At 49.3% G+C, this 25,112-nt stretch overlaps 1 protein-coding gene across 2 annotated transcripts in view; it reads right to left on the bottom strand.

Annotated features, from left to right (window-relative positions):
- Positions 1-25,112, bottom strand: part of CRMP1 (collapsin response mediator protein 1) — a 71,657-nt gene that overhangs the window by 6,551 nt on the left and 39,994 nt on the right. For both annotated transcript variants that reach the window (XM_059165580.1, XM_059165591.1), the window contains exons 5-12: positions 18,543-18,604; positions 16,418-16,498; positions 11,827-11,895; positions 10,614-10,734; positions 7,871-8,027; positions 6,467-6,608; positions 5,419-5,589; positions 127-306 (exon numbers count right to left, since the gene is read on the bottom strand). In XM_059165580.1, the coding sequence (XP_059021563.1) occupies positions 127-306; positions 5,419-5,589; positions 6,467-6,608; positions 7,871-8,027; positions 10,614-10,734; positions 11,827-11,895; positions 16,418-16,498; positions 18,543-18,604 (983 nt within the window). The remainder of the gene's footprint in view (positions 1-126; positions 307-5,418; positions 5,590-6,466; positions 6,609-7,870; positions 8,028-10,613; positions 10,735-11,826; positions 11,896-16,417; positions 16,499-18,542; positions 18,605-25,112) is intronic.

The raw sequence follows: 25,112 nt of genomic DNA on the forward strand, positions 1-25,112 counted from the left end.
ATGGGCACACCCCTTTACAGTCTGCAAAATCCTGGGACATTGACCATGCCCCAAGACGCCGGCAGGGCAGGGTGACAGCTCCTGTGGCCATGACTTGTTCACGCTGCACGCCCTGGACCCACTCACCTTGTTCCTGATCCTGACGCGCTGGTAGAGGTACTCGGGGAAAGGCTTCCGTGGGATAAAGCGGCCCACGCCCTTGTTGACATTGATGTTGCCGTCCTCGAAGACGATCTTGCCCTGACTGATGACCACCAGCGGGGAGCCGTGGCACTCCATGCCCTCGAAGATGTTGTACTCCACAGCCTGCACGGCCAGAAGCACAGCAGAGCCCTTACCACCTGCCGCAGGGGTGGAACCCTCCGGATGTCCTCCCACGGGCACTTCCTGCACTCGCCCTCGGGAAACGTTCTCTGGAACCCTGTCTTCTTCCCTTCGGTGTGCCTTCCTCAGCAGAATCAGCCCTCGCTCACCCTTGGGCATTGAGGCTGAAGGTGGTTTTGTCTCATGAACATGAACACGTCTCCTCTCCCCCCATTGTCTGGCAATGTGGCTGCTCTGACCACAATGGGCATTTTTCTGTCTTTTTAAAAAATACCTTCTTTAAGGTAGTTTCTATAATTAAGTTACTGGGTTAAGAGATATTGAGCTTTGGTAGGGTACATGTTGCCTATTGCCCAGTTATTTTCCAAAGGCATCAGACCAACCAACAACCGTGACAGGGCAGCGGGGGAGAGAGACACTTCCTTGATTTCGTGTCCGTAAACTCCCCTCCAGCACAGAATAAGGTCATTTTTATATTTTTGATTTCTTTCTTTCTTTTGTTTTGCTAATTTGAAAGACAAAATATGTTCTTAGAAATACCCATTCCTTTCATAACCCCTAAAGGGAATCTAAGTACCACTGGGCAACTGTTTTTTATTATTTAAAAAGTAGGTCATCTAGACAGTAAAATGAAAAATCAAAAAGCACAAGCGACATTTGATTTTAAAAAGTAGGTCTCTCTGCTATCTCAGACTGAGACACCTGCCTTCAAGAGAGTCTCCTGAGCCCCCGGATATTTTTGGAGCATGAACAATAGTCTCGGCATTGCAAGAGCTCCGTCTAATGGGTTTCACCCAAATTTTTCTCCTGACCTCAGAGATTGTTCCATATCGGCACAGGTTACTATTAAAACTGTTTTTAACACCTTTTAAATCGCCGTGCAGTATTCCCTAGAGGGAGAATTTATTTATCGGTTCCCAGAGATGGAAAACCAGATGGTTTCCCTGCTTTCGCTGAAGCCCGTACTGAACCACGCTTCTGCATGTCCACACTGGCATGTGTGAGCCCCTTTCTAGATGTGGAGTTGGAGCCAAAGAGTAAGTGGATTTTTAACTTTGATAGATTTGTGCTCCCTCACGTGCCTCCTGCCATCCAACCCCACCTGTGCCCCTTTAACCAGCTGGGTCTCGGTCACTGTGTGGGTGAGAAACATACTCCTGAGATTTGCATTTAGTTAATTACTAGTGAGACTGGGTCTGTTTTGAAAGCTGTATACATTGTTTGTATATTTCTTCTTGCATAACTGTGTTTCCACACAGTTTTATGGGTTTTTTTTTAGGTTTATTTATTTATTAGGTTCTGTTTATTTATTAGGTTCTTGGTATTTTCTTCCTAGTTTCTAAGGACACTTGTGATGTTAGGGAATTTATCCGTTGTTTTGTCCTGAGTCTCACCTGGCTGTCTGTCCTCTGCCTTGGGATCTCCTACAAGGTAATAATTATTATTATTTTTATGCCACACTGTGGAGTTTTTTGGTTTAATTTGTACATAGTCAATGCTCACACAGGCTAATCTTCCTCTTTACGCTTTCTAAGTTTTGTGTCTAGCTTAGAAAGATCTTCTCCCCTTCAAAACTATCATTTCTAAACACATGGTTTATTCTAATCCTTTGGTAGCTTTCATTTCAACCTTCAGTCCATTCTGTGGTAAAGAGCATGGCGGAGGTCTGGCCTTCTGGGTCTGCTGCTGGAACCCACTGGCTGATAACTGCCTCTGTCTGGCCAATCTCAACTTCCTCCTGCTTTGTAAACCCAATTCTCTCCTGTGATCGGGCTGCCACCTGGAGGTCCCCTCTGTCCTACGAACAGCAAACTGCCTCAATGACTGTAACTATACAACCTGCTTCGAGAACGGGGATGAGGGTACCTGTGTGCTCAGTCGGTTCAGTGTCTGACTCTTGGTTTCAGCTGGAGGCATGATCTCAGGGTTGTGAGATCAAGCCCCATGTAGGGGTCCGTGCCCCTACCCCTTTCTCTCTCTCTCAAATAAATAAATAAAATCTTGGGGAAAAAAAAAGAAGAAGAAGAAGAACTGGGGTGAGCCGGGCTTGCCCCCTTATGTTCCAAAAATGTCTGACTAGTCTCACATTTAGCATTGAGGACCTCTGCTTTTCCAGCTAAACAACAATTCCATTGAGTTTTCGGATGGCATTGCTTCAAACTTACAGATGAAATTAGCAAGAATTGCTGTTTGCTCTACTGAATCATTTTTGTGTAAAAGAACGTGTGTATATAAAAGTCTTTAGTTTTTATTGTTACTAGGAACAGGATTTTGATTTCCATTCTATTTTTCAAAATGCACTTGAATTACTTCATAGAAAAGATATCCATTCTTCCTACTGGTTTGTAATCGGCCAGTGGGTTCTCTTATCATTGCCCCTGGATTCTGGGAGCATGCTCGGGGGTTCAGGGAAACAACTGGGTCCACACATAGCTGCTGACACTGAGACACACTCTGGGTCAGCAGCTGCTTCCCAGGACCCAGGCAGATGGTCTGCCTTCAGCTGTAATGTTTGCTAACCTAATGCTTCCTGAATCACCCTGAAGAGACCCACTATGTGCTGACTCATGTCCCGATGAAGTCCAAATACGGAGCATGAGTGACGCTCTGAAGTCAGTGAGGAAACAAGCCGCTGAGCCACCGGTCGAGACTGGCTGACCTCCTGGCTCACACGGCCCCACATGGCCCGCTATTCCTCATGCTGGAAGGACACGATGTGCACTATCACGCCCCTCCTAATCGGGGAGCTCTTACGAGGTTCTGGCTTACCCCCTACAGATGCCACATTCGAGATCTGGCCACTACATGGGGTTTTAAAAGTTGTTTCCTTGCCTAAAAGTAATATGTGAATGATGTAATAATTCAAACAGTGCAAAGGATAACAATTAACATAAACAAAGCTGGGGTGCCTTGGGTGGCTCGTTTGGAATAAGCATCTGCCTTTGGCTCAGGTCATGATCTCACGGTCCTGGGATTGAGTCCCATATCAAGGTTCCTGCTCAGTGGGGCATCTGCTTCTCCCTCTCCCTCTACCCATTCATGCTCTGTCTGTCTTTGTCTCTGTCTCTCTCTCTCAAATAAATAAGTGAAATCTTCAAAAAACAAAAAAACGAACAAAATTGTCATCTCCCATCTGGGAGCCCCAGGTCCCTCGTCTCTACCCTAGAAAGCAGTTACTGGTCCTTGGTTCTTTTGTGTCCTATAAAAGATAGCAGGACACTGACAAATGGGGAATACGTTTATGTCCATGAAGAGATAATTGTGCTCTATCCGGGCAAGGGAACGTTCTTCAGCCATAAGAAGGAATGAAGTACTGGGGCCTGAGCGGCTTTGTTCATTCAGCATCTGCCTTCGGCTCAGGTCATGATCTCAGGGTCCTGGGATTGAGCCCCACATAGGGCTCCCTGCTCAATGGAGAGTCTGCTCCTCGCTGTCCTCTCCCTATCCTGCCCCTCTCCCTCTCGTCCATGCTCTCTCTCCTCTCCCCCAAATAAATAAATAAAATCTTTAAAAAAAGAAAATGAAGTAGAAGCACACACACAGTGTGGACAAGCCTCAACACCATGAAACCAAACGAAAGAAGCCAGACACGAAAAGCCACACACTATGGGATTCCTTTTTTGTGACTGGTCCAAAATTGACAAATCCAGAGAGAAAGAAATCAAATCCCTGGTCAAAAGGGACCGGGAGAGGGGAGAACGGGGAGTGACTGCTAATGAGTCTGGGAGGATGTACAACCTTCTGAATACACAACTACATAAATACACAAACTACCACAGTGTCCACCTGGGTGTGGGCTTAGGGGCAGTGAGAGGTGGCGTGGCCCACGGCCTGCCACCTGCTGTACCATCTCAAAAGTTCTCTTGATGGGACCCTTCCTGACCCTAGGAAACATGTGTCTCTCCTGTAGGACCAGACCCCACTTGACACACACACGTCACGGCATTCACAGCGATTCAAGTGGGATCGTGTGCATGCGAGGTGGTAAGTGTGGAGAATGGGGTACAACTTTCTCTAGGGAGGTGATCTCAGTCTCATTTCCTCCTGATCCTGTCACCGGGGATGGGAAGTGGGGGGTGAAGGATGCCAGTGTGTCACTAGGGAGCACTGATTACCATAAACACGACAGCCAGCTGATAAGTGGGACAAGACTTCTACAGCCCCATGCCAACTTCCTGGGACCTGAGGGCCAAGCCCATGAACTGCTACGAAGGGTTCTTGTCACTTTCTTATGAGACTTCCTTGTCCTCATGCATGTGGTCTCACCTCTCCTAGTAGGTAGCCCCTAGGAGGCTGGGAAGCTGTGCCTGTGTGACAATGAGGACCTCACAGGATGATGGGCTGTGCACACACTCTTCCCGCTGGCCTGTGTCCTGTAACAGACATAGTGGGCCGGGGTACAGGATGTGGTCTTCTATGTTTCTGACATTAGGACATTAATGTGGACATTAATTTGGACCCAAGATTACAGCTGCCCTTGCAGAGCAGGCTTTTGAAGCAAGCAAGGAGGGAGGAGAAGATGACTCACGTCTCTTTGCATCCTAGGTTTGCTGGCAGAGTGAGAAAGTCAAGGGCACATAGGATACAAAGCACAGAAATAACCCATGGCCATAGGCTTGGTGCCTGGAGCTCAGAGAGCGTGCACCCCTGCAGTGTGCTCACACACAGAGGGCTCTAGGCCCAACCCTTTCCTTTGTCGAGTGTTAGCAGTGACCCCAACGTGAACAAGGAGATCTCTGAGATAGGAGATCAAACCCTTTCTAGCTTGATAACTAGGTTGGAGAAAGAATCTTGGACCTAATACTTCTCTGAGCTTGAGAATGCAGCATCCAGGGCAGAGCCCACCAAGAGAGAGAGACAGAGAGAGGGAGAGAGAGAAAACGCATCAGTAACACATCAGTAACTTAGCCGAGGCTGCTCAAAGCCAGTCTCTCCAACTGGCAGAGAAACGTGAAGGACTGAGTCATGCCAGACATCAGATCACATCCTGGTTGGAAACTCCGTAAATCATTTTCAACCAGAGGCTTCTAAAGTGGTTGCCAAGCAAGAATTGCTCACCCAGATCAGGAGCATCTTGGGTAAGCCAGGACTTACCGACTTGTGACTTTTGGCTGTTATGGTCTTCACCTTGTCAGGGTCCCAGATGACCACATCAGCATCCGAGCCCACAGCAATCCGCCCTTTCCTGGGGTACAGGTTAAAGATCTTGGCTGCGTTGGTGCTGGTGATAGCAACAAACTGGTTCTCATCCATTTTGCCAGTAGCCTAAAGGCAAGATCTGCTGATGAGAAGAGCCGCCCCCATAACAGGGCTGGGGAAAGGGCAGGCAGGGAAAAATCTAGGCCAGCTGACAGGAGTCCTTGAGAGGAGTCTGAAATTTTTTCCTCCCCTGCTGAAAACAGGCCATCTGAAAGGGCACCAGGGCCTAGCCCCATTGGAGAGGAAATGTAACCGACCACGCAGAAGCATGCTGACCTTTGCTCGATGGACACTGTGCCATCTTGTCAGGCCCATTGGGCCCAGGTTTAATAGAAAATGAAAACCTTTGGTTCAAGTCAGGGACCAGAGTGTGATGTGGAGTGTCCTAATACAATAAGCACCCTCTATACCCAATGTCAACCCAGGGCACAGGTTTTACAAAGTCACCTTTACAGGCACACAAAACTAAGGAAAACATTTTGCATCCTTAAAGAATACAGGACAACTGTCAGGCCTGCAACTGCAGAGGAACCCACAGGACCCGTGCTGCTCTTTTAAGAGTCACACCCTTCCTCACGTGCCCTCCGTATGCATTCTCTCTTGCCTCAAAGCAAGGAAGGGAGGAGCATTAAGAATCGGTGGTGCAGGGACGCCTCGGTGACTCAGTCGGTTGAGAGTCCAACTCTTGGTTTCAGCTCACGTCATGATCTCATGGGTCGTGGGATCAGGCGCCACATCAGGCTCCACTCTCAGACGGGAGTCTGCTTGAAGATTCTCTCCCTTTGCCCCTTCCCCCACTTAACTCTGGCACTCTCACAAATAAATAAATCTTAAAAAAAAAAAAAAAAAGGGAACCAGCAGTGCACTATGTGCTAGCTTTTGATGGGCCACTTAGGGTGCTTCTAGAATGTTCCTGGGGATAGAGAAACAGGGAGCGCCTTACCACTGCCTTATCCCAGACAACAGTCATCCGCTCCTCTATCCCATTGACGCCCTCAGGGATCAGAGTGAAGTTGTCCTTGCCCACCGCCTTCTGGGCAGTGCTGTAGGGACAGTGGCCGCTGCCTGTGACCTGCAGGTCTCCACTGCAAGGATGAAAACAAGGTAGGGGTCAGACCTGAGTTCAGGTTGAACTTCAGGCACCCAGTACTGGCTATGAAATGAAAACCCCAAGAAATTCTGGGGAGAGGATTTGGGGCATATCATGGGCATTGGTGAGTGACATCAGAAGGCCCCTTGCTGGGAAGGCTCTGTCAGTGTGGGCTCTGGGCTCTCTCAGTGATGCTCCCTAGGTGGGCCTCCTCTTCTTCGCTCTGAAGAGCAGAAACCCACCCAAAAAAGGTGGCAAGTCAGGTTCACTAGGGGGTGAAGCCAGATAGGGCTTCGCCTTGGGGCCTGTTGTGGGGACTTCTCTTCCATGTTGAAAGGAAAGGATCCTGGAGGTCTCTAGGCAGAGGATTGGCTTGGTCTGACTTGGGGTCTAAAATCTGGGTGCTGGTTGGGAATAGACTATGTCATGGGCATGGAAGGGACAGCACAGAAATAGGCCTGTCAGAGGCGAACCAGGATGGCCGCAGCCAAGGGGGCAAGAAGTGGTCAGATCCCGGGGCCTTTGGCTTGTGTCCTGCCCTCTTCAGAGATGGGCAAGACTGTGATAGCAGCAGCTTTGTGGGGGAGATGGCAGTCTCCCCTCCAAGATGGACTTGGAGCTGCCCCACAGACATGGGGCTGCAGGCAACAAGTAAGCCCGTGGATATGCAAGTGAAGGGATTCTGCATCGCGCGGGATAAAGAGGTTTCCAGGGTAGGCACACACCCTCACACCCCTCTGGCGCTCCTTCTGACCAGAAGCCAGGACTTCTCCCCTAGCCAGCAAACTCCTCCTCATCCTCTAGCTCCAGGCCCAATATTGCCTCCCCCATGAAGCCTTCTGCAAGTCTCCTGGCTCTGAGCATGTGGTTCTGCTTCCAGAACAGCCTGCACACCACACCACTTAGCATTCTCTTAGACCTAAGTGCTACTTCCTCACACTGCCCAACAGCAGGGAAGGGACCAATGCAGCTGTGCTCCTACTGTGTGCACATACCCAGGGGGTGCTTTGCAAGAAACAGTAGCCACATGCTGAGCCCTCAATTCCAGGCCATATTCCTACACTGTCTATAACCAGCCCCACACCAGATACAATGTTCTCCCCCACTCTGCCGATAGATAAACCAAAGCAGAAAGCCATGGCAGGTTATGTGACAAACCCAGGGTGAATCCTGGACTCTCATGCCTAATCTTGGGGGCTTCCCAATATACCACCATGTACCCGGGACTGCCCCCCCCACCACCCCTTTGGCTCTCACCAGGCCAGCAGGGAGGTCAAGTAGTCAGGCGTGGTGGGGTCTGGGCTCAGGGGAGGGGAGGTCACGAATGCCGCTGCCTTGGCCCAGTTCTTACTCCAGTAGTGGGTGCCATCCGTCCCCAGGCTGGCAGCAATGGGCTCACCAAACACCAAGGGGCCTGTGGGGACAAACACAACACACAATCAAGGACAGGTGGTCTCTTGGGGTGAGGGGGGTTGGGTAGCATAGAAGTAGAGGGTCAGAGACAGGAGAACAATGGTCTGAGGGGCAAGTTGTCATCTGTCCTTCTTCCCTGCATCACCATACAGTCTGCTGACTCCGGGCCACCAGGCAGTTAGCATCGGCTGACCTCCCCAGCAACCTCCCGGACTGGGAATGCATTTCGTATTTGGATGGGACCATTATGCCCTTTGGCAGACTTGTCATTCCAGGCCCAGGGACGGAACCGGCTGTCTCAGTGTGGATTCTGCCAGAAGCCGATCTGGGGTCGAGTTCAAGTGTTTTACTTGGGAGGTGATTTCAGGCAGCACCGGCTGGGGATGGAGGAGGTGACACAAGGCTGAGAGAGAAGCCGAGAACAGGTGTATAATCACCGAGTCACGGCCAAGGGCACCTGCAGCTCAGGGCCACCAGGGCCTCTGGGAGACCACTGATGGCACCTCAGGACCATCCCACCCCCATGGTGAGGGAGCTGGGCTGCATAGCCACCCACCCACCCCTTAAGGGCTAATTCCAGAACATCCGCTTTCCAGGAATTCCAGCCTCCTTCCAGGGAGCAGGTCTGCTCACAGAGATGGATGTTACCTGGATACAGGCATCTGCCCAAGGCCACCGTGGTGGCCCGGCGCAGCGACCAGGCTGCCCGAGAGTCAGTCCCGCAGCGATGGGAATGTTCTCTCTCCCTGCCACTCAAGACGGCGGCCACTAGCCTCCTGTGGCTCTTGAGCGTGTGAAATGGGGCTAGCACAGCCCATAGAAGGCATTTACAATTGTACTTAGTTTTACATAATTTAAATGGAAACAGCCAGATGGGACTGGCAGCCACCATATCCCTCCACATGGCCAGGACCTGCGTGCTTACTACTGCTTCCAAACTGCTGTCACTGCTCTGCCTCAGTTTCCTTATCCTTAAAATGGGGCCAGTTCTAAGCAAGCTGTGTCTACTAGAGTGCTCTCTTTCAATGCCTCTGCCAGCTTTCCCTGAAAAATACTAAGACAAGGTATTGTGGGTTCACAGTGGCTCTAGCCCCACATGGTAACTGCCAGCCCCATGCGGCTGTCTGGCCCCTGATGCTGGTCGGAATTGAGGCATGCTGGAACATGACACACTAGATTTCAAAGACAGCACACAACAGTAACACAAAATAACTCTAATATTTTTCATGTAATTGCATGTTGAAGTAAGAGTTTGGATGCATGAGGTTAAAAACATATTATTGAAGGTATTTTTAAAAATAGAGTTAGTAATGCTTCCCATTCAGGGCTCCCATGAGAAACAGGGAGGCTCAGGCATACAGCAGTTGCTCAGTGACGGCTGCTGGCTTGTTGGTTTCCACCCCGCCTTCTGCACTGACCCGCAGCTCCCTGGTCAGTCTCATGTAACGCAGAGAGGGACCAGCCACAAAGGTGACTGTCCTTGGCAAATGTCCACCAGGCACAGCCTTCGTATAATGTGTGCTACCCCTCCTCTGTCTGTTGGTCTGTCTATTATTCTCTCTCTCTCTCCCTAAGTTTGGGATGGAAGCTGCTTTGGGAGCCTTCTTCATTCTTGGTCTGGTGACTGATGGGAGACTGTGGACATCCCTGTTAAGGAGGCTGGGGGCCTGCCCTCGGGCCCCTGCTGTGAGTCTCCTGCAATCAGAATGTGCCCACTGAGCCCTCCTCCAACGGTCCTCAGCATGGCAGGCAGCCTGGTACTAGGGTCCTACTTGGGAGGTGAGGGCACCCGGGCAGGAAGTGAATAGCCAACTTGGAGCAAAGAATGGCATCCAACACCCACAGAGTCCTGGGATCCTGCCAAGGACTTCTCATCTATGAGCCTGAAGACTTCACATCTTAGAGACAAAGCAGCAGACGTTCGGTGTGGTTCAGTGGGGCACTGTCTTCGAGTTGGGTGACTGGCCTCCTGAACCACACTCTCCTGATGTCCAGCATGGGGCTGCGCCCAGAACCTCTGGCTCTGGAAATCCATCTTCTTCCTTCTCAACCCAGACCCAAGACCCTGCACAGGCCCCACACCTGACCTTGGATGCAGGCACCAACCATGGGGCCCTAGACAGGAGACCCAGGATGATGTGTCCAGAGGGGACCAGAAAGAGGGTGGGCAGGATCCCAGAGCTGATGCAACCGGCCCCAGCACTGACTTAATGAGATCCCCCCTCCCCCACCACCCAGAACAGAACTGGAACAATACAGAGCTCTTTAAAATACATGGTCTCAGGGTACCCATGGGGCTCAGTCCGTTGAGCGTCTGACTCTTGATTTGGGCTCAGGTCATGATCTCAGGGTCATGAGATAGAGCATATGATTCTCTCTCTCTCAGCAAGTAAACAAATTAAAATAAAAATATAATACAGGGTCTCATCCGATCCTACAAAGTGGGATAATTTACCTATAAGGGCTCAGGCTGCTGGAAACTGACAGGGTGTCTCTGCCCTGGGCAGTGGCCCCATCAGTGAACTTGACCTGCTGGACAAGCCCCCTCCTTAAGGCCCACAGGAGGCCGGGGCGCCGGACTGCATACCTTTCTTCCTGGCCAGGGTGATGATGTCCGCCGCACTTTTGCTCATCACCTTCGTGATGTACACTGGACAGTTGATGCGACCAGCGATGGTGATGGCCCGAAACACAGCCTCAGCCTCTAGCTGGGGACACAGCAATATGCGGGTCACGAGAGGGAGGGGCAGAGGTGAGCCCCCCAGCCCCTAGGGCTCTCCGTGAATCAGAGCCCTTCTGTTTTCCTTAATTAAGTGCGGCCAGAGGCAAATCTACTGCTTCAAGGCAGAAAAGTAACAGATTTTTAAAAAGAAAGGAAAAAAGGAGTCCAAGTGTATTTGGTTCAAGGATTGGAAGGCAGAATTTTGTTCATCTGCTTGCTTGGAAGCATGCTGAGTGTTCTGTGAGGAGGGGACAGACCAGGCAGGATAAAGCCTCGAAAGGCCCATAAAATAGTCCGTTACTTATAAAACACCTGCAATAAGTGAATGCACGTGTCCGACAGACATTCCCATGTGTCCCCTCTAGACCAGTGCCGTGCAAACAATAGGACCAGATATGTTTTGTACTGCTTTGTTTTTTTCAGTCTGCTGATGCTCCAGACGTAGTCCCAGTGCTTGAGACGGACACTGAGTCCCACGGTGCTATAAGGGGTGTGTCAACACTGTCTTCGGGTCTGTCCTGATCTCACCAGGGATGAGGAACACCGCTCACGAGCCATGGACCTCATGTGCAGACCACTGCACTAGATCAACTTAAAAAGTCTATCTACCATGTGTTGTGGCCCCAGTGCCAGCGCAAGGCCAGGCTCATAGCAGACACACACGTGCGCGTGCACACACACACACACACACACACACACACACATCCATGCTCAAGTCTTAGAACACAGTGGGCAATGTGCAGGAGAAGCTGTTCTATCAGCTCTAGGTCTCGAATATGCAGCTCCATTTTTCTATCACCAAATACACAAAGTCCTCAGCAAGGATCCTTCTATCCAGTTATGATACTGAACTGTTCATGGGCCTTGGTGTGGAGCTTCTGGGCTCAGGGATGAGCAGGGTCTTCCCCTGGCTTCCCCCATTTTCCCCCAGGCCCCACAGGAAGCCAGGTGTGCTGGGATGCTCCCGTCGGGGGAATGGGGATGGAGATGGGGGGCTCTGTTCGCTGTTCCAGCTGGAACGGCATCAGGGCAGGCCTTCAGTGTTATCAGAGTCACACCCCAGGGGAGGCCCCATTACCTCCTCGGGTCTGCTCAGAGCATGGCCCTCGGGACCTGTGATGCCCATTTCCAAGATCCGCTTCTGTTCCTGCAAGACAGGAGCACTGAGTTAGCGACTGTAGAACATCAGCCGGGAGAGGCCAGTCCTCCAAGGCCCCGTTAGCAGACAGGCAGCTGAGTCTTAGAGCTTATCCCAGCTCTGGGACAAGAGCACCTGTGTCTTAGAGCTTCTGCATGGAGTCAGTGAGGGAGCCAGCAAGACGGGGACCAGGGGTGCGGCCAAGCTCACTCCCTGGCAGGGGGCTCTCATCATTCCTCTTCCCAGTGTCGGCCATTCTAGCCAGCAAGCCTGTACTCCAGCTCGCCACAGAGCCTAGAAATGACTCCCTGTGGTAATGCCCTAGATTCAAACACATTTGCTTCAAGCTTTCCTTGCAAAAAAAAAAAAAAAAAAAAAAAAAAAAAAAAAAATTCTCAAAAAAGAAAAAAAAAAGATGTTTTTTATATTGGCCAGATGTCAGCTGTGTTGCTAATTGTCACTTGCGTGGTTTCTGTAGCATTCTTGGGCACGTCCCCGCCATGGGTCCCCAGCCCGATCAGCCATGGTAAAAAACAAAACAAAACACCATAATTTCAACCGCATCTCAGGTTATTAAGCTTCAGCTTTATTGTAAGAATGTAAACCGGAAATGTCAAGATCTCATAGCCGGGGTAGATTTCAGTAAACAATGGGATAATCTAAGCTACCAAAGACAGTGCTTACAGAGCATTTCTGTACACTATTTACACAATGACTTACAACATGGAGAGATCAGTGTGCCAGACTGTTTAACCGTCCCTTGCTATTTCTGCAGTGAAGAAGACAGGAAGCGAAGACGGTTGGAAGACAGAAGGACACAAGATGCTCTCATGGAGGAGAGCACAGATCACAGGAAGACTGGAACAGGATAGAAACGGTGGTCTGAGCCTGTGCATTCTTTTCATTCCCCCTCTGCAACCCCACAGAAGGGGCAGGGAAGGTACCCAAAAGCCACGAGAATGCAGAGCTGACAATGAAGACAAACTCTGGGAACCTGGGAAGTAGAGGAGCAAAGGGTGACATTTATTGGAACTGAGAAAGCTAAATCCTATGTGGGCAGCATGGAAAGCTGAGACCACACCCCCCTCCTCGACGTCAAGCCCAGGTGCTGGGGGCGCCCGGCTGCACATCTCACTCGTGGGCGTGTGGGGCTTGTTTGCTCTAGAAAGAGGTTTAGCAGTTACGACCAAAGCTGAGTATACAGGTAGACGCTAACAGAAACGCGAACCCAGGTTTAACAAAAGGCCGAACAAGAGTGTTCATACCAGCTTGATACACAACAGTCCCCAAATTTGAAACTACCCCAGGATCTATCAGTGAGAGAATACATTAGGACCTATTCCTGCCCTGGTATTCTACAGTGATGAAAAAAAGAAAAAAATTTGTTGTTTCGTGGAAGACAGGGAGGAATCTCATAGATTGGAGCAAGAGAAGCCAGACATAAAAGAACACGTATCATATTGTTGCATTTTTATTAAGGGCAAAACTAGGCCAAGCAGGTGTGTGCGGAGGGAGATCACTGAGAGGCCCCCAACAGGCCCACTTTCATAGCTCCATGCCCTGTGTAACCCCTAGGTTGCTGGACCTAGCACCTTGCTTCTAATGAGCAGAACATGGACAAGAGAGATGTCCATGTCTCTGGCTGTCCCTGCTGAGATGACGTCACAAAGGACGTGACCTCCACCTTGTTCACCCTCTGCCCTTGCTCTTCCATCTGCTCACTGGGAAGGAAGCCAGCACCCCTGCTGGGGTTGCCCTCAGGGCAAGGAACCAAGCTGGCCTTCGGGGAGGAGCCAGCCAAGAACAGAGGGCATCCGTCTGAGCTTGCAAAGAACTAAATTCCAAGAACAAGCACTTGACTGCGGCTAGACGTCTCGCCCCAGTGTGGCCTTGAGGCTGGCCATGGCCCTGCCTGACTCCTTCACTGCAGCCTGCAACAGAACCCACTGAGCCACAGCTGGGCTCCCGGCCCGTGGGACGGGACCTGAGATAGTAAACGGTTATTGCTTTCACATGCGAAGTTTCGGGACCCGCAGTGAGGCAGCCACAGAGAACTAATGTAGATGGTGGTGGCCTGAAGGAGGGTGTTACCATGAAAACTCCTGAGGCTGTGGGGATGGCTCTGGGACCAGGCAGTGCAAGGGGGGCACAACTAGAGAAAGAGCGAAGTGGCCTGGAATGGACTGGACCGTCGGGAGAAAGATGGACCTTGAGCACCTTGGCAGGGAGAACTTGAAAGGGAATGAGGACATTATTGGAAGCTGAAGCCTGCATTGGAGTCTACTTTAAAAGAAAGAAAGAAAGAGAAGGAAAAAAGGAACCAGGACGAGATTGTCTTGAAAATTCTCTGCTTCTCCGAAGAGCAAAAGATAGTACAATCAAGAAATGTCTTCTGGGGGCACCCGGGTGGCTCAGTTGGTTACAGACTCTGACTCTTGACCAGCTCAGGGCATGATCTCAGGGTCCTGGGACGACCTCTGGGTTGGACTTGGCGCCGAGCATAGAATTTGCTTGAGATTCTCTCTCTCCCTCTGCCCCCTCCCCCCCATGCTCTCTCTCTCTCAAATAACTAAATCCTTTTTAAAAATCTAAAAGAAATGTCTTCTGAGCAAATGTAAAATCCAGGACATAAGCAGCAGACAATACTCCGGAGACAAAAGTGGGGTATGGCCCCACAATGTTGGTAAAGATCTGGAAAGATGGAGGCTGGGGACTTCGGGGTGAATTGGTCACCAAAAAAGCCCTTTAAGGAGACTGATGGTGCACCCCAGAGCCCCTCCAACAGGAGGGCCTCTAGAGAGCTCAGGGTGTGAGAAAGGCAGGAGTAGGCTTATCAGGAAGAAACCCATGGGTGTCTTTTGTCTGATGGCATGAACCATGGAGGGAGTCACAGGAAGCCAACAAAGGCTAGGAGAGTCATTTTAGCAAAACCCAGGCAGCCTGGGCTGAATGGTATGAAAGGAAGCAGTTGTACCTCCCAGCTGTACCAGGCAGGGAGCAGGCTCTGTGGCAAGAACACACTACCTTTCACAGAAGGATGGATGACGGGAAGTGGGGGGTGAACCAAGAGCCCAGAAGGGGAAGCCAAGAGTTATGCAGAACTACTCTCAGCCTCCAGGACCTAATCAAGGAACGGCCAGCAAGTGCACAACTGCATTTCAGAACAGTTACGGACCTGCTCCTGAAGCCTACCATTTTCCCTCTTGAAAAGGAATGTCCCCCCCCCCCTCCACCATTGTGTGCTGTATGTTGAGTGTACATTGGGGGAGGCGGATAACTTGCCTCTTTGGCTCCAGGGACCTGAAGACTGTAGGAACTATCCCCAAAGAGCCTCATCTACCAATGGATCTGACTTAGACACTTCCAGACTTTGGTGCTGTAATGGGAATTTGGAGGACCCTGGACAGGGATGGATGTGTTCTGCATGTGAGCGGGATCCCAATCACTGGGATCAGAGGACAGACTGGGAGATAGCCTCTGAGAGGGCCTCCAGTGATCCTCAATTCCTGGGGTCCACACCCTTGTGTAATCCCAACTAAGAAGCCAAGAGCCGATGTTCCCAGCGAGCATCAGAGCTCACACACTTAACGATCGTGGCATAAACCCACTGTGCTCAGAACTGCCGTATCATCCCGGTTCTGTACCCCACATAACTGAGCAAGCTATGCACTTCTGAGCCCCATTTCTCTACCTATAAAGTGGGGATATCTGTGTCATATCTGTGATGTAGTGGTGACCGTCACTATATATAAACTCCTTCATATCACGCCTCGTATTAACTACTTTCATTAGATGTGTCCAAATGTTTTCCGGTATGCACGATCTTGCTTTGTGATGTCATGATCAACCCATGCCCCTGACCTCTTCCTCCTCTTCTCCATCTGGTCAACCAACGAGACCCGTGGACTGTGCTCCTTTCCTCTGCTCTATCTCCCGTCTTCATTTCTGCTGAGAATTGAAGGAGGAGAACCTAGCTGGTCACTTGCTTCTACTCTTCTCTTATCAAATTCTCCATCCTACAGCCAGAAGGGTCAAAATGCATTCATGTCTCTCCCCATCCAAAATTTTGCATGGCTACGGCCTACTGTGTGTTGGACACCGGACTTCACGTACATGATATCATTTAATCCTCGTGAGGCAGGTGCCTGTGGTCAACGGGCTAGGTGGTGACAGGGAACCCGCCATTACACTCCTCCCAAGTCCTACAAGATGATGAGCAATGCTAGCTCCCATGCACCTCACCTCTGGCATGCCCCAAGTTTGCAGAGCCCCTCCAGCCGATCCTTACTTGTTCCTCATGCAAGGCCGTGAGGCTCACAGGGCAGATCTGCCATCCCCACTATGCAGAGAGCCCTCTGCAGACAGTGAGTGCGTCACCCGTACCTGGAGCGTCTGAGCCACCATCCAGCTCTCGGCCTGACCCTTCACTGCCTAGCCACCTTGCTCACCAACGTCTCTACCCCTCTGATCATACCATGACAGCGCTGGGATGCAGACGGGAGCGGCAACCGTGGACAGCCACACCACTCACCTGAGCTATCAAGTCTCCATTTTCTGCGTGGACCAGGATCACAGCGCCCAGTCCCTTCAGGAAGGTGAAGGCTTCATAGAGCTAAGGGAGAAGCAACCAGGCGGGGGAGAGGAGGAGGGGAGATAAAAATGTCAGAACCCGAGCATTTGCAAAGAGGGCTCTTCTGCTCACGGAGTCACCCTCCCGCCCCTGCGGAGGCAATGCAGCTGCTCTGTTCATAGCCATGGAATGTGTTGCTCAACAAGTTAAGCCTTGGAAAGGGTCTCCCCTTGACCCTGACACCCTCCGGATCCCAGAGCAGCAGGCTGGGGGAAGGGCAGAACTGAGTGAAGCCATAGCACCACAGGAAATGCCCTCGGTCCCAGTGCCTATGGTGCCTCCTTGCCTTCAATGTGGCCCCGTCCCACTCAGGTGGCCGCAGCTGCTGCTGGGGACAGCCATGCTCAGACCCTGGTTTCAGGTCTACGGAACTTGTGGACCTAGGCGTGCTCAGCCTGGGCTGTGGGCCAAGTTCTACAACAACTCAGGTAACAGGTAACACACACCCTGCCAGGCATCCGCTTACTTGGCCAGCAGAGGCCCTGCACCATCCCCCGCCCTGCTCCAACCTGCAGGAGATCTGCGCTCAGACATGTGCCCGCCATAAGGACCAGAGCTGCCACATTCCTTCTGCAGGGCCTCTCGAATTTTAACTTTGTTCTGCATGCACACAAGACAGCACCCCACCCCGGGATATGTGCATCTAGATGCAGATGGCAGGTGGGCCAGGAGGGGTGGGTACTTGGGGGCAGGAAGCACCTTCCAGGGCCCCTATGGCTGAACTCCATCTGCCCTTGGAGCTTTGGTGGTTAGAATGAAACACGTTATGCCAGACAGACACACACTACTTTTTCATGAAACTGAACTGATTTTAGTCTTTCAATGACACATCAAAGTCCTCCAGGGAGCCTTGGGGTAAGTTATTCTCTGTAACTCCAAGCATTTATTTTGAAAGGTGAGAACTGGATGCGTCCTGCTTCCTGTCCAACTGCACGGTCATGAGGAGTCATAGCTTCTCAGCGCCCCTGTGTGTGCCAGGCACTGTCCTAGAGTCATGTACTCAGAAACTCATTCAATCCCCTGATGACCTCTAGGAGGCAGGGAGTCTTACGACTCTAAAGCACAAAGAGGTTGGGAAAGCTGCCTCGGGATGCACAGCAAGGCCAGGGCTGCAGCCCCAAACTCTGGCTACAGGATCTATGCCCTTTGCCACCACACTGCCCCACTGTTTTAACCAGAGGTCAGGGCAATGCTCATACGACAAGCCTGGAGTCCCAGTGGTGTAAGAAGGCCAGGTGCCCAGAAGACAATGACCTCAACACCCTGCGTGCACCACGAGAGCACCACCCTCTGGAGCTCCTCTCCCCGACATGACAGTGTGGGAAGCCAGCCCGCCCAGAGACGGCCACACTGCACAGGTGAGAAAATTAAGGAAGGGAGGGAGGAACCTCAGTCTCGACTGGCTGGAGAGAGAGAGCCAGGGCTCCCCTCTGGGTCAGAGCTAATGACATGGTGCCCGAGCTTACTAGATCTCCAGAATGAATTGCTGAACTTTTAGAAAAGTATACTTTCCTGAGCCCTGCCCTGAACATCTGTGATGGGATCTAAGACCTTTTTTTTTTTTTTTAAAGATTTAATTTATTTATTTGAGACAGAGAGTGAGTGAGAGAGGAAGGGAGAGGGAATCTCAAATAGACCCCCCACTGAACACAGAGCCCCATATGGGGCTCGTTCCCACAGCCACGAGATCATGACCTGAGCTAAAACCAAGAGTTGGAGTCTTAACCAACTGAGCCACCCAAGGGCCCCTACAAGTCTGTCTTTTTTTAAATAAGTTTTTTAGATGACGCTAAGGATGAGGTGGATTTGGGAACCGCCATGCAAAGGGATCCCCCTCTCGACCCCACTCGAGTAGCCGGACAGAGATGCAGGCCCAGCAGGGGAAGGGGAACCAACACAAGTCACATAGCAAGGTCGTGTCAAAACCCGGACCTGCACCCAGACCTCTCGCCTGCCCATTCTGACAGCCCCCTTGCCCATCAGCGTGGCCTCTTTCTCCCAGGAGCGGGTGTGTAGGCGGACCCACCTGGCTATCAGACATTTGGTAGAGATCCTTATACGCCATGTAGACTTGGAAGGAATTGACACCTGTTCCAAGATAAAAAAAAGGAAACAGAAGAGTGCATTTAAGAAAAAAGAAAAGTTCCTTTCTGGTAAATCCATGATCACAAGACAGAGTGGTAACTGTGAGGACAGAAGGGTGTCACCGGGCCTCACAGAGGGAGCACCAAACCCAGCCTGGGCGTGCGGGTGAGGGCGGTCAAAGGAGGCTTCCAGGGAAGGCACACGGCTGAATCGGAAAGAGAGGAAGGGGAGGAGGGGGAAGAGACAAAGGGAGAGGCAGAGGGAGGAGAACTATTGGGACAGAGAGGCTGGTGTTCGTGGGTGTGAACAGTAAGGGGGTTGAAAAGTCATCGAATGTGAAGGTACTAGAAGCGTCCTACGGCTTGATGCTCTGTTATGGTAAAATACATACAACAACATTCACCATCACAGCCATGTTCAAGTGCACAATTCTGTGGTATTCACTACATTCAAAATACTGTGCAAGCATCACCACTACTTGCCAAGGCATGTGTTTTTAAAGCAAGGTGTGACACGATTAGACTTTCTTGTCTCAGAAAGACTGTCCTGGAAGCAGTGTTGAGGGTGGGTCCGCAGGGCAGCAGAGGGACATGTAGCTAGGAAGAGGATGCTGAAGGTCAAGGGGACAGGTGTTGCCGAGGCTGTGAGCCAGGGTGGGAGCTGCAGGGGTTGGGGTGGGGGATTCTAGAAGGTTGAAATGACAGGACTTCATGTGCTGTGTGGACAGGCCAGCAGGGAGCAGGGGACGTGGGAGACTCCTCCCTAACACACCTGGCAGGTGCATGAGGACAGGGACAACGTCTTCTGTACTACGTCAGTTGGCACACACGTAATATGTGCTGTGTATTTAATGTTCGTCACGGAATCCAGAAATGTCTGGGTAAGAATATGCATTCAGGGCAAAAGTATTAAATGGGATTGAGAATTCTTTTATACTAAAATAATGGTGAAGACAAACCAAAGATCTTTTCTTGTGCAGAGAGCCCTGGCAACAACAATTCCCTGTCCAAATCATTAAAAAAAAAAAATTTAAGGAAAAAAATTAGATACAGAAATTAACATTAAAATATCAGTTTCTAATTAATCAAGTAGACTTAAATAGAAGTCATAGACACCTAAGTGATACTGTATTCATTATAAAGATCATTTTTTTTTAAATCTGAAAGAAAAACTCAGTATGTGCAGAGACACAGATCAATGCTCAGTGAGTAAACAGGTAAAACTAAAACTAAAGTGAGACATAAGCTCCTGGCTTCATAGCTTTGACTGCGTCATTATTTCCTTAAGGCGAAGGGAAGTAAATATTAACCTAGTTAGCTTCCACGATAAGAATTTTTTTTGCATGATAAGAAATCTAAGAAAAAAAAAAAGAAAATGAAAAATTCCCCAGAAATTAGAAATAAATGACACAAATAAAAGCAGAAATAATGCACTAGCAAACACAGTGAATTTAATGAGTACATCCTAAAACTTCATCGTTCACGCAAGTGGACAGGGTCAAGTCATCTCACATTGAAAGCCATCTCAAAAAATCACGACAGATTTGAATTGTTATCAGTGGAAACCTCCTGTAAACTCTTAAAACCTCAAAACAAAAAGCAAACAGGCAACACCGTAAATATATCTATCTATATCCACAACAAATTTAACAGAGGTTTTAAAAAAGACCCTCTTATTTAGAAAACAACAGTGGTGACTTTTGGGGGGAGGAGGGTGTCGTGACTGACATGGGGCCCCAGGAGATTCCACTGGGCGGCATCTGGCAAAGTCCTATTTCTTGCCCGAGCAGCGTAGCCTCATCATAATTCATAAAGCCACATTTTTTTAATCTGCGTGGTTTTTCTATTTCTGCTTTATGTTAAAAATATTAAAATAAAAGTGAAGAAGCCAAAAACCCCAAAGGTAAAAAGTACTTTGAGACAATTTAAGAAAAAAAAAAAAAAGCAGCTAATAAAGATAAAGAGATTTGGTCTTATTTGTAATTAAAGTAATTCAAAATAAAACCTCAGTACTATACCACAGTTCAAAATATGTTGCCCAGTGCTACTGAATGGGAGCCAAAATGAGTCCTTCCTTCATACCAATTTGCACCTGCTTAAAAAACCAATTAAGCAATGCATATTAGGAGTAGTGAATGTTCCCGTGTATTTGGCCTGATCACTCCACTCCTAGCAACAGGGCCTTGGAAACTCGGTGAGCCCCAGAATTCCCCCAAACCTCCCAAATTCACACATGCCATCATCCTAGCTTTTCTCCAAGGAGGTAGCATGGAATACCAGTTCTCAAAGACGGTGTTGAGAGCTTACCCGATGTGAACCCATTCATGATACCTGCCAGTTCTCAGAAACCCTTCCTACTGGATCCACCCCGTAACCTTGGAAGCAGCCCTGTCCATACCACATAACCCCAGACCAGAGATACTAGGGCAGGGCTGGGCACCCGGCAGATGGGTATAGAAGCAGAGAACATGGGTCAAGGGTGAGGGGAGAGCAGAGCAGGCTCAAAAAGAAAAGCACAGGGTAAGACTCCTGGTGTGGGATCCTTGAATACACGTCATCATCACTGAGGCAAATCTGTTTCATTAAACGTAAGCCAAGCTCTGGGGAGATTCTATTGTTTGCAGTCAAACCCCGGGAGGCTGATCTCTAGACTGGTGAAGAAGAATGGATTCATCTACAGTAATCCGGTTTCTCTACTGCAGGGCTTCTCACAGATTTTCACATGATCACATGCATTAAGAATAGTCGAGAACAGAATAGAGAGAGAGCATTTCCCAAACTTACTGGACCCCAGCGGCCCTTTTCCATGGAATATTTATTTTTGCACTCATCAAATATTTACTGAGTGTTTCCTATGCGTGAGCACTGTCGGGTTGGTTGGCTCCGGGAGTGTAGGAGGAACAATAGAAATGATAGAAATGACCACCACGGGGTCTCGAAGCCCTCTTCCAGCCTACCCCACCTCCTTAACCCTTGACTCTCCTGCCAAAAGGATGTATGCCCAGGTCATGTCTCCATAGGTAACCCGATACCTATGCAGAAGACAGATAAAAGACACCCCCGCCAACTCCCTCCCAGCAGGACTTCCCCCACTCTGCTTTCCAGAGTCATGGAACCTGGAGGGTGCCCACCTCCCGGTGCAACTTTCTTGGCTCCCCTTCTCCTGAGCCCTGAAACTTCGCCAGAGAGTGCCTTTAAAAAACCTTGCCTTGCACCCACTTCGCGTGGTGTTGTATTTATCTCGTCTATAAAACCTTACAAGCACCATTCTAGAAATGAGACATAGAGCTGTGAACAAGGAAGGAAGGATGCCTGTCTACCTTGTACTGGGAACAAGCCATAGGCAGATAAGTAAGCAAAGTAATTCCCTGCAGCGATGGGAGCCAGGAAGAAATTAAACTGGCTGGTAAATTTTTTTAAAGTTTCAAAAAAGCTTCACGGTGACTCTTTCTCTCCCAAGAGGCTGAGTCTGTTTCCCTACTCCTTGAATGCGGGCTGGTCTGGAGACCTGCACTGACCCAAGTCATAGGGTTGAAGTAGTGCCATGCTGGCTCCAAGCCATGCCTCAGGGCTTCACGCTCACCTTGGAGACCCACATGAAGGGGCTCAGGAGATCCTGCTGGAGGACAGGCCATGGAGATGTACGTTGGTTTATCCATTCACCCATCGATGAACATTTGAGTTGTTTCCAGCTTTTGCCTCTTGTGCCTAATGCTGCTATGAACACAGGTATACAAATATCTCTAAATCCCTGCTTTCAAGTCTACTGGATAAATACCCAGAAGCAGAGTTCCTAGATCATAGGGTACTTCTACGTTTAATTTTCTGAGGCCCCTGCATGCCGTTTCCCAGAGTAGCTGCACCAGTGTGGATTCCCACAGACAGTACCCCAGGGGGTCCCATCTCCCCATATCCTCTCAACACTTGGTACTTTCAGTTTTGTTTTGTTTTTTATAACAGCCCTTCTAAGTGGTCTCTCATTGTGGTTTTAGCAGTGGCTATTTTCAGCCCCTGGGTTTTGGAGTGGTTTGTTATAAAACAAAGGCTAACTGATACAGAAATCTTTGCCTAGAGATCAGGCGCCGCAGTGGCCAAAATCTAACACATGTGTCATTGATCTTGGGGCTGGGTAGTAGGTGGAGGTCAGAACAGTCCCAAGGAGACTGAAGGCCACATGCTGGGAAAAATAGCCAACACACTGTTAGTGGGAAATGGGCCACACATACTAGGCAGCAGCAACACAAGAGGAAAAAATTGCCCCTTGTGATGATGTACCCAGAGAATTTGCAAATCTGCCTGAAATGACTTCCGTGAAGAATGTTAAGGGCCTAATCAGAGTATGATGAAACCCCAGAAGACAGGCATCCAATGGGACCGGAGAGACAAGGAACAGTTCAGTTTGCAAGTGGAACTGAGTGGACACACAAGACTGCTTCTCATCTCTACTCTTGCCAACACACAAATAGTTCTCAAAGGAAAAAAGGACCTCAGGGTAAAGATTACATTAAGGGTGTGCTTGGAACTCTTTGTTAAGACCTCCTAAAAACCCGAGGTAGTGTCCAGTGAACTTCCTTGGGCAGACAAAAGGACTTCCAAGAATCTTGAAGGCATCACCACACGTCACCACTGACAGTCATCTAAGGTAGAGAGAAGCTTATCTCAGAAAAAGATTTGTCTGGTGGAGTGAACTATAATGCGATCCATTGAAAACCCACAATGTTTTTAAGAAAACTGTACCCTCTTTGACCAAAAGAGACTGAGCCTGTTCAAAATGAAAAGGACCCCTGGACACCACCTTTCTGTGGGTAGGAAAAAGGCAGAGAAGGGTACTTTGCTGCAAACATGGGCCATTTTTATGGAAACTATGTCTCCAACAGTCAAGCCAAGAATCTCCAGGCTAGTGCCTGAGCAATGCAAATAATGATCTAGGGCCAGGGACAGGAAGCTTTTCTTCAAAGGGCCAGAGAGTAAATCTTGTAGATTTTGTGGGCCATATGTAGTCTCTGTCGCATATTCTTTGTTTTCTGGTCATTGCTTTTATTTTGTTTTGATTGTTTTGTTTTTGAAAAACCATTAAGAATGTAAAAACACTCTTGGTTGATGAGCTGCATAAGAAACAGGCCACGGGCCATATTTGGCCCACAGACTGGTGTTTGCCAAACCCTTAACTTGGGAACTACTCCCAAGGAGAAATACTGGCCCTGACGAAGGAATATTCTCTACCCTCCAAGGCCAGCCCGGCAGTATGTGTCCAGCTGGATTCCAGAATTTCGATGGGGTTATGACCATGCATCATTTGCTTTCTCTCTTTTCAAATGGGAGTGTTTGTTGTGGTGGTCCTGTCCATGTCCTACCATTATATGTGGGGTGCCTAGGGTGGGAAGGCACATAGCTTATGTCTTAAGTTCATAAGTCTTTGGATCAAGAGAAGAAATGCCCAAGAAACCTCATCCACATCTTCCATAGATGTTCATCACGAGATCCTAGACTCTGAACCTGAGCCCATAACCGAATGGAAATTTGTGGAGGTGAGAGTATGTTGAATGAAAGAGAACTAAGTACTAACTGTGGCCAGATAGGACACTATTGAGATTAAAATGGCCACAAATTCTTCCAGGTTCCTCCCTTCAGAGGTGAAATCTTTTTCCCCCGTCCCTTGAACCTGCGATATTGTGACATGACTTGACCAACAGGCCACAATTGAAATGAGGATGTGTGTGTACTAAGTTTAATCTTCAAGAGGAAGCTTTCAGCTTCTATGTTCATCCATTGGAGCACTACCACCAAGACAAGTGGTTGTAGAGGGCCCATTAGAGGACACAAGATCATCTCCCCAGCCATCCCAGCTGAGGCCCAAATGTCTGAGTGTGTGAGCCCAGGCAAGATCAGGAGAGAAACCCATCTGCAGCTGTAGTTGCCAACCTACAGAGTCATGAGGTGATTAATGATTATTATTTTAAGTCCTGAGTTTTGAATGGTTTGTTACACAGCAAAAGCTGGCTGATACACAGGGCAATGCAATAGACTATGGAAGTTCCCACAGAAAGATCCAGAGGGTTCATACCAATGGTGTAATGACACCATTGTCTTTGTGTTGCTGTTCTTAGAACACACCCAAGTAACACAGGCTAAACACTTGACCCAAGTGACACAGCCCAGCAATGTGAGTTCCTCTCCTCTTTGCCTGGCTTGTTTTTTTTTTTTTTTTTCTCTCTCTCTTCTTTTCAATAATTTCTAAATTAAGTTTCTATTTGAGACTGAAATGCTGCCACCATCCAACAAAACCAATAAGTACTATTAATAGTGGCTGGGGTCTATGGCTCAGAAAACACAGGCAGAACTCCCCTGTCGGGGGTTTATAAAAAATCCGATCCCATAGGCATTCTCCCCTGCCAAGGCCACACAGCATGCTGGCACAACCATTTTCTAGAATAACTTCCTCTTGTATTTTGAGATTTCTAAAATAAGCCATAAAGTGCTTGATCTAAAGATGGATTCGAGCGCTGAGCGAT

The sequence above is a fragment of the Mustela lutreola genome, chromosome 1, assembly GCF_030435805.1.
Source record: "Mustela lutreola isolate mMusLut2 chromosome 1, mMusLut2.pri, whole genome shotgun sequence".
Taxonomy (NCBI): domain Eukaryota; kingdom Metazoa; phylum Chordata; class Mammalia; order Carnivora; family Mustelidae; genus Mustela; species Mustela lutreola.